Consider the following 18,497-nt stretch of genomic DNA (forward strand, 5'->3'; position numbering starts at 1 on the left):
GGTGATGCCTATGTAAAAAAAAAAAAAAAAAAAAAGATTGGCTGCCTCAAAAAAGTACGCTGTAAATAATATGCAAATTTTACATAAAATAATTTTATTTTTTTCCAAAATAGATTTTGCATTTACAGTTTTAAATAGATTACTTTTTATAATGGAATCTTACAAATCTATCTATCTATATATATATATATATATATATATCTATAAAAGTGAACGTGTCTGTGTGTGTGTCTGTGTACATTTCCCTACACAATAAATCTGTCAATTTTTAGTCTACAGACTCGAAATTTGATATACAGGGGACTGAGATTTAGGAAAATCGATGTGATCGGTTTTGGGCCAGAAATTTGGCGATTAAGGTGTCAAAGTTCAACGATTTCACCTTTGAGAACTCTACCAAACTCCTCCGACAATTTTGGGTCTACGCACTTGAAATTTTAGATATAGGTTCGTTGGCCATGAAGTTGTGGCCTCAAAAGCACTTTGTCTCAATGAGACGTTTTAATGCCCTAATGTGGAGTGAAATGTTCTTATCATTTGCAAACACCAATGCCCGTATGTTGGGCGAAATATATTAATCGCACATGTTGTGCTCTGTGAATTAATTGACTTTCATCATTACAATATAATGTCTCTCAGAGATGAAATTAAGGTCTACAGTTTGACCTGTCATTTGTCCGCCATTTTGATAGTTATGTACAGTGAACTCCATGAGGACTGCCGGACTAACAGTATTCATCTTGGGAAGGCATCACTTACCTCATTGATCTGTTGCGGCTTTTCTTCACAGCGGAGTTTTGTATTCAACATTACGTGAAGATGAACTATGAACTACTACCCTTTCTTAAATAAGTAAACACTACTCAATTTCCACCATTACTAATCATCATTGGCCAACTGACACTCATTAACCCCTTATTCTCGAGTAGCTTTCAGGCCTTCATCATCATATTGTATGAATTCGAAGATTCTATTGTTGACATTGGTTTCCCCAATATTTTTCTAGTCAAAATTCTTTCTAGAAAGACATCAGGTATTTATGGAAGGGACCACGTGAAGTTTGCCAACATCCTAGTGAAAGTGATTTTTGTGGAATGAACTGGATTCGAACTTGGAACATCCAGGTTGTCAGTCTGTGTGGTTAATTACTAAACCGTTATCATCTCCTTCAAGCTTTTGTGACTGCCCCACCCCCATTAAAAAAGAAAGAATGAAAAACAAACTGAATAAAGTTAGAAATAAAATGATTCTTTATTGAACAATGTGTTTAACATCCATAAACTTTATAAGAAAGATGGTAAAAAATACACACACGAATAACAAATATTAAAAACAAAAAAATATTCATCATCAAATTTTCAAATATTTCCAAAACTTAGCTAAAAAAGTGTATCATGATTCAAAGAAAAATAATATTTAAGGAGAATATTGTAGTTTTTTTTGGGTTTTTTTAAGCATTGTGCGTAGTGTGTAAGGAGTTCTCTTTGAAGACTATGACAATGCAGTCGTGCAGAAAAATACTGTTGGGTTCAGGGAGAGGTAGATAAAATAAATAAGTTAAGTTCCCAAATTTTCAAGGTAAACCTCATCATCAAGAGAAAGAAAAAAAAATATGTGCAATCATTCAATGAAGGCCTGTTTATGATAATATTCAAATCAAAAGTACCTAAGAAAAAATGTATTTTAAATGTTTTTTTTTTTTACTATAACAATAAAAAAAACATTTGTTTCAGTATTTAAAAACATATCAAGCATTTTCGGATACATAAAAGGCAAAACAGTATCTATTGCAAATGATTGATTTGCTATATTTAGCTGTTTTCCAGAAACCAAAAATTAACCTTACTTAGAATTTATTTCTGTCTTTTTCTTAACCAGTATATACTTAGTTTGGCATCAGCAAGGATGATTTTACAAGATTATATTTTAATGTTTTAGACTCCATACTGTGCAGAAACCTTTAATTCCAAGAATTCACTGCTAGATTATTTATCTATCAACTGGAAACAACAATTAAGTTTAACGTAAGTTCGGAGGTTTATGGAGAGGAGCTGGTTTCATTGTTACAACACCCAGGCTTGTATTGTTTATATTATCACAGATTTGAACTTGCGTATTTAAATTATACAGCATAATCACGTTGACACACTGGTTCCCACTGGATCACCGAAGTTAAGCAACGTTGAACCTGGTCAGTACTAAATGGGTGACCATTTGGGATTTTCAGGTGCTGTATGTGCTCTCCGCTTATCTCGGCATTGTTTCCAGTCATCCTGGACTTCTCCTTGCCACTGGACTCAAACATTGCCGATTCAGGAGAAGTGTGGTTGGGGATTGCGCAACCCTTGCCTCACAATTACACATGCAGCTGTCCCTACAGGGGGTATCCTTTGTCTTTCAAGACTGAACGGAAGCATGGATTTGAACTTGGTTTGCCAGTTTGATTCTGTAGTTAATAATGAAAATAAATTGCATATTTGCATCCCCTACCCTGATGGATGCTGATAAAGAACACCTGAAACTTCATCGATCTAACTTAATGAACTCTCTTATCAGTTTTCAAAATTATCATCTCTCAAGACTTCCTGAAATATTTAAACTTACTTGTGTGAATTGATAGAAATGAATGTAACGTCATATGACCTAAAGAGAGAGTGAGGGACAGAATTCAGGATTTTGTTGGAAACACTAGAAGAAGAAAAGCTTGTGGTTTTAAAAATGTGCTGATAGGATATGATTAAACAATGTCTATCAATCTCTCTTTGTCGTGTTCAATTGACTGATTAGTGATTTGGTATGAAGATCAGAGGGAATACACCCCCTCTGTCTCCCATCCCCTAACTGATCAGAGATTAGATGTATTACACTGTGGAAATTATTAGACATGCATATGTTTGTTCTTAAAGAAATGGTAAAGTTTTCCAGAGTATGCACATAACCTAAACATACATTTTATCACACGAAGAAAGAGAATATGGTAAGTGAGTAATCATAGAATTTCTATGGGGTTCTGCAAGTGAATGTAACCATCATCGTCATTGTCATCATTATCGTAATCATCATCATTATTACTGTTATTGTTATCATCATCATCGTTATTGTCATTATTATTGTCATCGTTATCATCATCATCATTATTTTCATCGTTATCATCATCATCATCATTATTGTCATCGTTATCATCATCATCATCATCAGTATTATTGTCATCGTTATCATCATCAACGTCATTATTATCATTATCATCATCATTGTCATAGTTATTATCATCATCATTACTGTCATTGGCATCGTTATCATCATCATTATTACTGTTATTATCATCATCATCGTTATTGTCATTATTATTGTGATCATCATCATCATCATTATTGTCATTGTTATCATCATCATTATTATTGTCATCGTTATCATCATCATCATTGTCATTATTATCATTATCATCATCATTATTGTTATAGTTATTATCATCATCATTACTGTCATCGTTATCATCATCATTATTGCAATCATCATCATGATAGTATCATGGATCTTTCTGACAAAATCATGAGTTGCCCTCTAGCAAGGCATAACACCTAAAAACCTTGGGAAGCAGATTGGTGGATGTGTTCTCTCAGCGGATGAACTCGTCAGACTTAGTCAATGGGGAGGCACTTTTATTTATATTTTATATGCAAATGGTCTGTTGATTAATTTGTTCTGTAGGCTAATATTTTGTTAACAAATAGTAATTAATAAATTCTATTCAGTCCGTAGATGGAATTCTGATATGTATTTACACTCCACCAGGTCAGCAGAGTGGACCTGGGAGTAATGGAAAGTAAGTGACTCAACATCCCTAAAGCTCAATAATTAGGGTATTACCACCCGACGCAGTTTTGTGTCATACGCAGGATGATTGGGGGTAAAGAGTTTAAGTAATTTTAAAATGTATATAATAAATAATTTTTTTCTTAAATAAATAAATAAAATAAAAAATTAACATAACGAATACATCACAGCCAGATGAACTTTAAGGTTTATACCCATTATTGCAACTTTTAATTGAATAACAATTTACAATATTATGAATGCTTGTTCGTCGAAATGACAAGGGCCATCTGATCACCCTTTTTCAAAACTTAATTATGTTCTGCAAAACCAAAACCAAAAACAACAACCCACCTTTTTCTTTTCACCCCTTTTCTCTTTCTATCTCCCCAACCTCCTGGCTGGTTTCCTAACTTAAAATGTACCAAACATTGATACTGTAACCCTTTTCCTTCTCCCATTGCAAAACTCATTCATGTTCTGCAGGGCAGGGAACAAAAATGATAAACTCTATTATATAACAACCAAACCAAACACTACAAACTAGCGATTGAAGATACAAATAAAAAAATAAAAACCTTCAACAAAATAACTGGATGCAACATGAATACTATTTCCAAAATAACTGGATTGGACATTAAATAACCTGAAAAGGGTTGATATGCTGTAAAACAACCACACAAAACCAAACTCTGATCATCCTGGAGTGATGATGTGCTGAAAAGCAAAGGTTGCACAATCTCTAGCCACTCCTCTTCTGGCACTGCTTGAGTCCAATAGTTAAGAGAAGTACAGGACAACTAGAAACAATGCGGAGATAAGCAGAGAACACATATAGCACCTGGTATTCCTAAATGGTCATCGACTTTAGTAATGACCTGGCTTAAAGGTGCTTAACTTTGGCGATCTGATGGTAACTATTATGTCAAAATGATTATACTGTTTATAAGTCACTAGTGTACATTTTATGATGAAAAAAAATTATGCTTCAGTGTTTGAAGTAATATCCATATGAAATCATAAAATTATGCCAGTAATTGTTTCATGTATAAATTATAATCATTTCTGATGACCTAAAGAAAAAAAAAAGAACCTACTGTTGACTTTTTATTTAGAGTAAGGATTTCTTTCTGAATTCGTTTCAGATGACAGGGTTTGTCTGACTTGCTATTTGTTTTCCAATGTAAATCTTTCTAATGCTATTGTGCTTATCTCAATAAGATAAGACTGAACTATTGTGAGTTGAAAAAAAAATGCAATTAATTTCTGATGACTGAAAAAAAAAACCCTTAACTTTGCTATTTTTATTAAGAGGTGGGTGGATGCTGGAGGGGGGGGTAAACATAAATAAAAAAGCTGTCTGGGTAGTATATGAGGAGGTGGATAACTAAACACAGGATATTATAAACATCAATGCCATTAGAAATAAAAAAGAACAATCTTTGAAATAAGAAAGAAAGAACATGTTCCAAACTGGAAAATATTTTTTTAATACAAAGGAAAGGAAGAAAAACCGCATAAATCGGCATAGAAAGTAAAAAAAAAAAAAAAAAAAATGTATAAATCGGTATAGAAAGCAGAAAAGAAAAAAGAAGAAAAACATTATGGAAATAGATTTGTGTTCTCCCTTGTCACCTTCATCAGAAAATTTTGTACTTGTTAACTTTTCTATGATGGGATGGATATATATATATGTTGTATTTCTGCTGTACTTAAAAGAATGACAACACACTGATATATGAAAATATAACAATATATTGTTATTGTCAGTAACAATGATGGGTGGTTGGTTTTCAGGATGGAGATGCATGCACGCATTTGACAGGTTGAATCTTTTCAGGGGCCCAAATCATCAACCAACAACATCCATTTTTGGTTGTTATTATATAACTATTTGTGACCACCAATATTTGTCCTTTTTGGAATGCAATTGTCACTGTAGGTACACCCCAAGGAAGTTTTATTTGGCGATTGTTGTTTCACTGGATTGATTTGACTTTGATTACACCTGTGTAACCTTTAGCCAAAAATGATCGTTTAAACATCATATTTTTAATTTATCTTCTTTTTGACAATTGAGTAAGTTTGTTGCTTCCTCACATAAGTGCTTGTGCCAAAGTCATAATTTTTATTGAAATGACTTTTTAGTACATTTGATAATTATTTTATATTGATTTTGTCTGGCCAGGTGTATGCTTCTGTCAAAATGATTTCTCGGTACACACAGCCTAGATATTTAACATATATTTACAAATAAATACACACTTCTCTTTATTATAGACTGGAAATTTATTTTTCCTTCCTGGATAATATAGCTTTTCTGCTTGTATAAAATTAATTTTAACTTTTAAAAATAAAATCAAGTATGGATTATTTTGCATAAGATAAAAAAGAAACAAAGGATTTCAGGTGAGTTTTTAGTTTACCAGTAAAATCAAAATGTAAAAAATTCTTCAGAATATTATCAATTAATCACTGAATCGTTAGATTATAAAGTAATTATTTAAAAATAAAATCTTAATAGTTTTGAAAAAAAAAATGTTTTATTTAAAAAACAAACCTGACAAAGGTTATTCTCGAAATATTATACAACACAGAAATTAATCACTGAATCGTTAGATTATAAAGTAATTATTTAAAAATAAAATCTTAATAGTTTTGAAAAAAAAATGTTTTATTTAAAAAACAAACCTGACAAAGGTTATTCTCGAAATATTATACAACACAGAAATTAATCACTGAATCGTTAGATTATAAAGTAATTATTTAAAAATAAAATCTTAATAGTTTTGAAAAAAAAATGTTTTATTTAAAAAACAAACCTGACAAAGGTTATTCTCGAAATATTATACAACACAGAAATTAATCACTGAATCGTTAGATTATAAAGTAATTATTTAAAAATAAAATCTTAATAGTTTTGAAAAAAAAATGTTTTATTTAAAAAACAAACCTGACAAAGGTTATTCTCGAAATATTATACAAGACAGAAATTCCATCTAACAATGCTTACGCAAATAAGAACACAATGCAAATATAAAATAGAAGAAAAAAAATATTGTATTAATAAAGCTTATTCCACTGTCATATTTTAATTCACCTCAGTGTTTATTCGTTACACCTCTACATTGTATTGCCTTCAATCAATTTCCTGGGCAATGCCAGGCAAGTACAGCTAGTGCAGTTATATTTCAAAAACTTGATTTGTTTGAGCAAGATTAATATAATGTTTATATTCAGCAATATAAAAAATGGCCTAAATTAAGTATCAATTATTATAGATCGTATTGAATTTCAAATACTAATTACATTTCTGAATTTTTTAGATGAGGATTGGTTATTCGTATTATTTGGATCGATCAGACTACTGTTCTCATCTTGAATGTCATTTTCACAACATTTAGGTCGATGTAACCTCTGACCTTCTTCAGCTACATCTTGTCAAATTCTGGAATACTATTCCTGAGTTCGACAATATACATCTGAAGAAGGTTGGAGGTTACATCGACCGAAACATTGTGAAAACGACACTCAAGATGAGAACAGTAGTTAGAAGAATCCAAATAATTCAAATACTCACTTTTTATATATATTTATCTTTCCTTTGCAAATACCAACCCCACTTCATAGTTCGTGCAAGGGGTGGCAACAGTCCAGGATTACTTCATTAAGCTATACCATCATATGAAAGATGTTGGTTAGTTGTTTTTGTTTTACGGCATATCAACCCCTTTTCAGGTTATTTAATGCCGAATCCAGTGATTTTGAAGACAAAATTTTTTAATAGAATGTATTTGTTTTTTTTCAAGTCAGTTTCTATTTAACCTATAGTTGGGACCCTAACAGATACTACCACACCGGGTCAGAGTGGACCTGGGAGCAATGGCAATTGAAGGGTGGCTCTACACTCCCCAAAACCTGCAAGCTGGGGCCTCACCATCGGATATAGTTTAAAGTCATATCCAGGACCATCAGATGAAATCGTGGCAGAATGAGAATATAGTCTCCAGTAATCTGGTAGCGCCACTCATGGTGGGCAGACTGATGAAGAACCTGAACTGACTAATAGATGTCAGCAATGAATATAACGGGATTACGAGAAGGAACAAGAGGTTAAGAGAGAGAATCACTAGTAGAAACATGAAGAGTGGACAGAAGGTGACGAGAGAAAATCGACAATGCACAAAATAGCAGTGTTTCACCTGATGAGGACAGTTGTCATAACCAAAGGCAATTCATTTTTGTGGATTAGGTACACTGCAGATAATCAGATAAAAAACATGGCGGCATGATTAAAACATTGCCGTTAATTTAAATGCTGATTTATTATTTTTTTTATCTGATTATCAAAACTATAATGGAGATTCAAATCGTGGAGATTTGCAAAACATACTTGAGAGTCGTTTATATTTAGCTGCGTTCTCCAATTTATGGACGTGCAATACAAGATGGAAGAAAATGATTGGGAAAAATTAAAAACGTTTAAAAAAGTTTTTGGGTTGTTCTTATTGGCAAATACAGATCCATGTTGTTAAAAACAAAAAAAAATTATTTTCAATCGATTTGATTAATTTTTAAATTTAATCCTGATTGATATTTTATTTTTGATAAAACATAAACAAAGGAAACTGGATGGAGTCTTGCTCTCATAGTGAGAAATCCTAATACTGCTAGCAAAATCACCGGATATTAATAAAAAAATTTTTATAGATAAAGGAAACAAAATCTTGGTTTATGCTTTTTGCTTTTCTTCTCCCCTTTCTTTTGTTGCCTTTGGCTGACTGACTAATATTTTTAGATATTAAAGATAGAAATATAGTCAGTTGCAACCAAAACATTAGAGAGTTTTCTCCAGTTTGAGAAATCTTTGGATTTGAATATTTTTTGTCATTCAGATGTCACCAATGCTAGTTTGAAGGATGGATCTTTACAGGATGGTTTTATCATCTTTGATTGTGGAAAGATGGACAAAATGGCTCCTTTATGCTCATCAAAAAATCCATGTCCCACTACTGTGTTAGTTTGCACATTACATAAATCTAGTCATGAACACATGCTCATTTGTCCAAACCGCCATCTTTGTTTTCCAACAACAACAAACAAGGGAAATCACAAAGGAATAGAACTCTTATATCTTGATACAAATTTTTTTTGTTTCAACTCCTTTTCACCTCCAAACAAGACAGATTGTCATGTGGAATGTAAGGGGCTATTATTTGAGATCGTGCCTAACAGGGAACTGTAGGGAGTTGAGAAACAAGATGTCTGTTCACATTACATTTAAACTTCTGCAGGTTAGTACATTTAGATAAACAGTAAACAGGGAGAGAATTCTAAAGTCTAGCAGTCCGAGGGAAGAAACAATTAGAGTAGAAAGCTTTCTGGCATCTAGAGACCTCAGCAGTGAAGGGGTGGGATTTTGCTGCTTGTTAGGTTAGTCTGGACTATGTAGGTCAAGGAGGCACAAGTGCTATGAGTTCATCAGAACATATTCCATTAAAGTATTTGTAAAACAGACACAGGGATGCAACATTCTGGCGATAGGACAATGGCTGAAGCTTGGCCAACAGTGTGGGACTTATTAAGGGAGATAACTTAACAATAAGGTCATAAAATTAAATAAAGTGGTGTTTAGATCCCGATAAAGTAAGAGCAGCAGATGTGAGGAAAAAATAAAACAAGATCACTGGAATTCATTTATTAATAAATTGCATCTTCTACTTGGTGTGGTCTGCGATCCATGTGACTTATTTTTCGCCATTCCTTCCGATTCAAGGCAAGTTGGTTGATGTTGAGAGATGTCCAATCAAAAAAATTTTCTCTCCACCTCCTCCATGACTTTCCTCCACCTCTTTTGCCTTCTAAGATGCCCGCAAAGCATAACTATGACAGGCTAGCGATTGATCGTTTGACATGACCAAAAAGTTTAAGGATTTTACTCTTGATTTTATCAAATAGAGGGGGTAGGGAAGTAGTTTGATGGAGGGTGGATATTTGTTTTTTTTGGGGTTTTTTTTCTCGATCAGGCGATGTCCCATAATGCATAACCGCATTACATGATTTTGAAACACCTGGATGTGATTGGTTAGTTGTTTAGTCCACGTGATACAATCAAGGTCATATAAAACTACTGGGAGGACATGAATTAAATAAACTTTTACTTTAACAGTTATCAGCACCCGTTTGGATTTTAGAATGGTGCTGTGTTTTTGGAAAATTGCCCAACCCAGCACGTTTCTGTGTTTCAATATCATCTCGTGATCTCTGGAGAAAGTCAGTTTATGCTTTAAGCAAATGAATTGGGTGACCTGTTTGATTGGTCTACTGTGAATAGTCATGTTTAGGTTAAACTGTGATTTAGACATGCATTCTGTTTTCTGTAAGTTTATTTCTAATCCTATCCCCTTTGCATTCCTTGTTAATACATCAACAAAAACTTTTATATGTGCATTCATTATTACTGGAATTACAAACAAGGAATCACAAGAGGGAATCAGAAGAATGCCAACGCAACATATGCAGAAGAGAACAAGCAAATTTTGATAACTTATATTGTGTAGAATTCTGAGAATGCCACCATTGATTGTCTGGTAAAAACTTTTGTTTAAATGTCGTGTCACTCTACATCTGTTATTGGAATTGTTTAGTTTGATGGACAGAGCTTAAACCAAATGCCAAGGAGTCCATATGTGGAAAACAGATAGGTGATTGTTTGATCGGATTGAAATTTGGTGGCCAAGTTAGACATAAACTGAAGTTTATTTGTACCAAGTATAGTTTGATTGCAGAAAGGATTGTGAATTTTATGATGAGTAGCAATTTTTGGAGATCACTCTGTGTTTAAAACTTGAGTATAACAAACCAAATGAGATGCTATTTCAAATTGAAAAGTGACAGACTAATGTACTGACCACTGAATGGACAAGTCTCTTATAGTTCATCAAAAAAAAATTCTAGTATGGCAAACCTTTTTTTTCAGAAACGAGAGATTACTAATCTTTCTCTTTTGTCATTATTTCTATGTAAAGTGCTTGACTGACCTCCAACCTCAATTTTTTTTTGTAAGACACTCACAACAAGAACTATGGAGTATTGTTGCCACATCTGGGATGGTGCATCTATCTGAAGAAAGTTGGAAATTTTTTTTTGTTTTAATAACTCCCTACCTGAGAATTCTTCCTTCAAACTCCTTGGCCTAACATTGACAGGCAATATGAATCAGAACAAATACATTGAGGACATTGCGAAGGCTGCTGCAGAAGACTACTCACACCTGAGAATATCCTATAAGGTCACCATTGATCCATGCATGGAGTATTGTTGCCACATCTGGGCTGGTGCATCTACTACTACTCTTCCTCTTGGATAGGATCCAAAAAAGAGTCTTCAATCTAATAGGTCAACTAAGAGTCTATCCCCTGTCCCAATGCCACAATGTTGCATCACTGTGCCTATTTTGCAAATATTTTAATGGAATGTGCTCTGATGAACTCACACCTGTGCCCCTTCGATGTACATATTCCTGACAAATTCGCTCAGCAACAAAATCACACCCCTTCACTGTTGAAGTCCCTAAATGCCAGAAAGCCTTTTACTCTAACAGTTTCTTCCCTCAAACAGCTAGACTTTGGAATTCCCTTTCTACAACCTGTTTCTCCGACTATACTGATATGCAGAAGTTTAAATGTAATGTAAACCAACATCGTGTTAATTTTTCGTAGGCATCGTCCCAAATAGTAGCCTTTTACGTCCAAGTGTTTGGGGTGAATGTGAGTAAAGAAAAAAATTGCAAATATTTTTCTTTTTGTGTAACTGAACATGTTAGTAGAATTATTCAGAATTTAAACCAAAAGCCAAACAATCCTATTTGCGGAAAGCAGATAATTGATTAGTTGATTTGACTGAAATTTGGTGGACAAGTTACGCACAAACTGATATTTATTTGTACCAGATATGGTTGGCTTGCAGAAAAGATTGTCAATTCTATGAATGATTGTATCAGTAGCATAATTTTTAGCAGGTGGGAGCTCAACAATGGCAAAAATTTAAAAATTAATGTTTTTCAGATCTGTTCAGAGAAAGGGTATTGTTACTTTACATCAAATTGTGTGTAAGTCGTTAAGGTAAAAAGTTTTTTTGCGTTTTCTTTTTTCAAGAGGCGTCAATTTGCAGACATTTTGCTTTATGTCCCAATAACAGTTAAGCAACAAATTTAATAATAAAATAAATAATTCAGCGTTTTCAATATTTATGATACACAATAAATAGTAAAATAATAAAAGCAATCGTTAATTACAAACAAATAATAAAATTGCGCTGGAGTAAAATGAAAAATCCAACTAAATGGAAATTACGTTCAAAATTGTCCCACGGTGTTATTGTATACAATAACGTAATAATAATAAAAAATGAACAGTAAATAAAATCTGATATAACAACAAAAACATAATATAGAACATATCATCATCATCATAATAATAAAAACAGAGATTGAATAAAATCAACAAACGGAGAGCTTGAGATGCTGGAAAACCTGAGGAGGGATAGCATCATTCAGACCTTGATTGGAAGATAATGGAGAGTACTAGAATATTGTGGAGACTTATCTATCTATCTATCTATCTATCTATCTATCTATCTATCTGTCTGTCTGTCTGTCTGTCTGTCCATTTATCTATGTATTTAGCTATAAAGTTAGGTATGTGTATATGTTCCTATTTACTTGCCTCCCCACGAGGGCAGAGTTAGACACAAGGTTGGTTTTTAATGCGGGGAAAATACAGCTCCCCAAAAAAGGGGCACTCTGCATAGGAACAAAAATAAAAACTGTCTCAGTCATGAAGGATTTCTCATCTACTAACCAAGAACAGAAAAAGGTGAAGTGTAGCATCAGAACAGATACTACACTGCGATCTGGATGTCTGCATATATGTTTGTGTGAGTAAACTTCAAAACTAATTAACCAATCATCATGCATTTTGAAAGACAACTGCTAAATTCTAGGACAGGTAAAGTGGGCTATATTTAGTTTATTCATGTACTAATGTTGATGAAATCTTAACTGTGGGCATTAGACATCAATCAATAAATAGTCGCTCAAATTTAAATTACTTTGAAGCATTTTAGAGGGCATAATATTGTTAGGGGAAAGTCTGTATTGTTATTTGTACTCACTAGGAGTTCCATATGAGTCATCACTGGCAGAAATAGGTGGTGATCCCCAAAATTTACAGTACTCTTTACTTCTATCTGTCACCATTGTTATTCAATTAGTGTCTTTGCAACAGCCTTTTACCATCGCTATATTACTTATTGATGCTGACTGGTGGCTTTTTCTGTACTTTGAGTGACAATGAGCTTCCTCAGTACTCCAGTAGTCTCCGTACTCTTCCAGTCTAGATTTGGATTTTACTATCCTTTTCCGGACTTTCCATTTTCTCAAACCCTCCATGACCATTTTCTGTAGCACCAATTGATATTGGTGCTGCAGCGTGCATTTTTTAAAGAGGGGAGAGGCGTTAGTAGTAGTAGTAGTAGTAGTAGTAGTAGTAGTAGTAGTAGTAGTAGTAGTAGTTGTAGAATTGTATGTTTCAAAGTCTGTCAAAAGTAGGGAACATTTTGTTTGTTCTGAATCTTTTAGATGACAATAATTTGTATTATTTGGACCACTGTTCTCATCTTGTGTGTTATTCTCACAACGTTTCGGCTGATGTAACCTGCGACCTTCTTCATGTGCATCTTGTACAGAATTTCAAATGAAACTCTTTATTTAAATCACGGGGGTAGATTGTTCTCGTTCTGTCAATCATGACCGGGTAGAAGTCTTAATTATAGTCTTAGTATCGCTGGAACTGAAGATTGAACCTTCAATCTCCAGAAGACTATAACACAGAACTGATTTTTATACTTCATTCGAACAAAGAATTTAAGAATATAAGAATTACTCAAGACTTTTGCTTGGTCATGGCTACGCCCATGGATTAAATAAACGGTTCCTTTTGACAGTTGATACAAATCCCCAAGTTCGACAAGACAAATCTGAAGAAGGTCAGAGATTACATTGGCTGAAACGTTGTTAGTATCCAAGATGAGAAGAGTAGTCCAAATAATACAAATTATCAATTCTCGTCTACAAACTGTAAAAATATAATACTTTAATAGGTAAAAGAGAAACAGTCTACTTGATGACAACTTCCGGTTTTGAAACGAAAATCGACAAGAAGTGTTTATCTGAATGTTTGAGATGATGAATGATAATTTTTATTATTTAGATTATTCAAACTACTGTTTTCATTTTGAGTGTTATTCTCATAGAATTTAGCACAGAATTTAAAACAGAAACCTTTATTTAATCCACATACATGGCGGACAGAACAAGAGCATACTACCCTTGTGGATTAAATAAAGGGTTCCATTTGAAATTCTATGCAGTTTGATGGAAAGATTCCCAAGTTCGGTAAGAGACAACTTTCAGGTTGGTGCAAAAATAATGTGTTTTTTTAGCAGATATATATATATATATATATATATATATATATATATATATATATATTAAGTAATGTGATTTATAATTTAAAAATTTAAAAAAAAAAAAAAATTTTTAATTTAAAAATCAAATTTTAATTAAATTAAAAATCAGTTTCATAAGAAGGAACAACAATAAAGTCAATAATTGACTTTGTTGTTGTTCCTTCTTATGAAACTGATTTTTAATTTAATTAAAATTTGATTTTTAAATTAAAAAAAATTTTTTTTTTTAATTTTTAAATTATAAATCACATTACTTAATATTGAATTAGCTCTAGGACATTTAACTATCGAGCTTATTATATATCTAAATTACAACGAGCATTTCCTGTATTTTAATTAAACTAGTAATTTCACTATTACATTAAAATACACTTAGCTCTTTAGACTATTATTCTAATCTCCTTTAAATTATATATATATATATATATATATATATATATATGTATGTATATATATATATATATATATATATATATATATATATATATATACGTAAAAAAAAGACGACATTACTTTTGCACCAACCGAATAAAAAAGGTCGAAGGTTACATCAGCTGAACGACAAATCAGCAACTAACACTCAAGATGAGAACAAATAATCCAAATAATCTGAAGAATCCAAAATTTTTGTTCCCTACTTTTTGCTCTGATACAAACTTTGAATTATAATTTGCTGCGTGACAATTCTGCTTCATTCTGTCACTGGCAATTCAACTTCTTCCGGAGATTTTCAGCAATTTTATCGATGAATTCAAAAGTGTTCAGGTAATCACATCTTGCAATTCTGAAAAAAAAAAAAAAAGTGAGGATAAAAAAAAAAAAAGTGAGGATAAAAAGTAAAAAACATTGAAAAGAATAAATGAGCTTGAATACTTACTAGACACTATCCTTGAGTGTCTAGAGTCAAAATCACATTCGCAGCCCAAATAATATCTCCTCAGTATGACTAGCTTTTATGAGAAACATACATGTCTTCAAGTCCAACGTTAACAAATTCCTAATGAACCGCCCCCTTAAGTAAACACTTCATCAAATCTCCACACTAACGTAATGTACTTGCAATAACCCTTATCCCTGAGTGGCTTCCGGGCCTTGATAAGTGGTGATCACTGTGTAAAAAAAAAAAAAGAAGTTCAAGTGCAATGTGAACAGACATCTTGCTGGCCAAATCCCAACATAGTGCCCCAGTAGTTGCTGCCCCTGATAGTATCCCCCTACACCAAACTGGCAATGCGCCTTGTTTGGGGTGAAAATGTAATTTAAAAAAAAAAAAAAAGATGGTACACCTTTAAGTAATTTTACCTCAATATCCACACAAAGCTGGATACTCCACCAGAATAGATGAATTCTGGTCCTGAATCCATTGAGACCAAGAGACCAAAAAGAAAGATATAATATATTTAATATCAAATTATGTTCTCAACTTCTTTATTAACTTAGTGTTTCAAAGATAAAAAACTTTAATAGAATATTCATATATCTATATGTCTCATACGGAGACCAAGTGTTAGCCCCAGGAAGGGGAGCCCTTGATTTCTGAGAACTTTGACTGAAGTAAAATGAAGCAGAGAGAAGCTATGAGCTGAAAATTGGGTCAGAAATATCTAATAATTTTGAAATTATTAAAAAAAAAAAATGCTTGTCATTTTTCGGTTCAGCTTAAGTTATACTACAACATATGAAAATGGTTAATTGGGAAAAGGAAAATTATGTTCTCAATTTCTTTACTAACTCAATGTTTGAGAGATGAAGAACTTTAATGGAACATTCAAATATCTTTGTATCTCATATAAAGTTCAAGTGTTAGCCCCAGGCGGGTGGGGGTGGGGGGCTTGATTTCAGAGATCTTTGACTGAAGGAAAATGAAAGTAACCAGTCTTTGAATTCTCTCCAGATGCTAGATATTACGTATTAAATATGGAGAAATATTTTAGGAGTTAGTAGGTCCTGACATATATCATAATGCCCTTTGAGGAGTTCTAGGCCCAAATAAGATCACTGCATAATCGTTGGCACTCAAGGGAGAAAAGATTAAGTTTTTTGAGTTGGCTTTTATATGATAAAGTAGTAATGAACTTGATTTCTGAGATCTTCAATTGAAGGAAAAATGAAACAAAGACACATACCATTTTTTATAGACTACTTATATTAAATTCAATTCAATTTAATTTGTTTGCCAAAAAATAAAACAATCACGCTTCAATGTGATATAGGTAGAGGATGGTAGAAATTTTCAGAGAAAGAGGACACAGTAGTCCAGCACCAAATTCATCACAACTTGTTGCATTGTTGGTGCATTTATTAATTCACTTAGAAGTTTATTCTAATGTCCAAGGATTCTGATTGAGAAAGCAGCTCTCCTTTGATTCAATTAAAAATGTCGGTGAAAGTTTCCTACAGTGTCCATGTAGACCTACCTCTTCTTAGAGCAGGAGCAAATAAGTCCTGACGTATATCATAATGCTCATCGAGGAGCTCTAGGCCAAAATCAGATTACTGCGTAATCATTGGTGCTCAATGGTGAAAAGATTAAGCTTTTTGAGTCGGCTTTCATAGGTCAGATCTGATAGACCCTGCACCATTTGAGTAGAAATGAACTTTCTTCATATGTTGGATATTACATATTAAATATGGAGAAAAGTCCTGTGGTCTGATGAGGGAGACACAAAGAAGGAGTGAGGTTCACATAAAGACTGTTGTATGAGAAATAGGATACTCTTTGTTTTGTTAGCATTCTGAATGTAATGTTCAAATGGTTTGAATGACGAGTTGACCAGAAAATCAAAATCTTTTGTCTCATTCACTCTTTAAAAAAGGCGAATTGGAAGGAGAATATGGTAACATATATTTACATTAAGGTCTAAGTACCATGCAATTTTCAGGTATATAACTGATCCATGAAGACCACAGATGTTGAGTTAATGTAAGAGTAAGCAGTGACTGACAGAATGCAAAATCCAAAAAGAAAATGTAAGCATCTTCAGTGTCCATTATATTCGTAACCCATTTTTCCATCACAAGTAAATTTGTGAAATATGAACGTTGTGGAATGAAATCATGGAGAGATGGTAGCAGTAGATGTGAGATGAGCCATGGTTGCTTGCTTGAGCAGAACTTCCATGGATTTTGAAACAATCGAAGTGAGGCTCACTGGTCTGTAATTCATGGGGTCTTCTTTGTCACCTTTTTTAAAAAACAACATGCTGAATAACAGATTGCTTGCATACAATCCGAAAGACACTCCTAGAATCATGCAGATTAAATTTCTTCAAACTGGCATGGTTTTCAGATGTGTGTCTTCAGAGGGTGATGTGATGTTTTTTTTCAAACAGGGTCTTAGGTTGCAGATGCCTACAGAGAATTGCTATCTACTGTAGTTAAAATACTGAATAACAAGAGTAGTTAATAATAATAGGTTAAATGTGTAGAAGAAGGATTCAGAACCCTACCACACCTCATAGAAAAGTCAAAGATAGTTGTCAGCCCATTTTTATAACTACACAAATCCCAATGTTTGGCTTCCAAACTCCCCTGATCTTAATCCCCATGGATTATTATGTATGGGGCGACCAGTTAATCAACAGAATTTAAAATGGTTTTTGAGGGTCTTCCAAGGAAAAGTCTAAAATAAGCTTAGGGTCTGGGCCCGCATTGAAGCTATAATACATGCTAATGGTCAATATTTTGAGTAAAATAACCAAGAATTTGATTGGCCGACTGGCATATATATATATATATCTGTTCTAGATTATACCATTACATTTTTTTTTTATATGATGAATGTATATTTTAGAGATGAGGATTGATAATTATTTATTTATATATATTTTTCTCCAATTTTTTAATTTCTATAATTTTCATTGCATTTGGCTGACTTACATTCAACTCTAAAGAAAAAGAGAGAAGGTAAGAGTAAGAGTGAAAGAGAGAAAATGAAAGGGTGAGTGAATGTGAATGGGAGAGAGAATGAGAGAAAGTGAGAGGAAAAGTGTGAGTGAGTGAGTGAAAGAAAGAGGGTGAAACAAAGAGAAAGGATCAATGGTAAATAGAGAAAAAGAGGGTAAAACAAGTATATAAGTGCAAATTTGCAAAAAAAATACTCTGGAAGATCCACATAAGTTGAAAGATGATGAAGTGAAACAGTGACGGTAAGA

General features: G+C 33.0%; 1 protein-coding gene across 1 annotated transcript in view; it reads right to left on the bottom strand.

Annotated features, from left to right (window-relative positions):
• Positions 1 to 14,967: 14,967 nt before the first annotated feature.
• LOC145252812 (isocitrate dehydrogenase [NADP] cytoplasmic-like) overlaps positions 14,968 to 18,497 on the bottom strand; it is a 58,400-nt gene continuing 54,870 nt past the window's right edge. Inside the window, exon 12 of the mRNA XM_080112778.1 lies at positions 14,968 to 15,127. Within this exon, the coding sequence (XP_079968904.1) occupies positions 15,043 to 15,127 (85 nt within the window). The 3' untranslated portion in view covers positions 14,968 to 15,042. The remainder of the gene's footprint in view (positions 15,128 to 18,497) is intronic.

Source organism: Euprymna scolopes, chromosome 29, assembly GCF_053919585.1.
Source record: "Euprymna scolopes isolate OS-2025 chromosome 29, ASM5391958v1, whole genome shotgun sequence".
Taxonomy (NCBI): Eukaryota; Metazoa; Mollusca; class Cephalopoda; order Sepiida; family Sepiolidae; genus Euprymna; species Euprymna scolopes.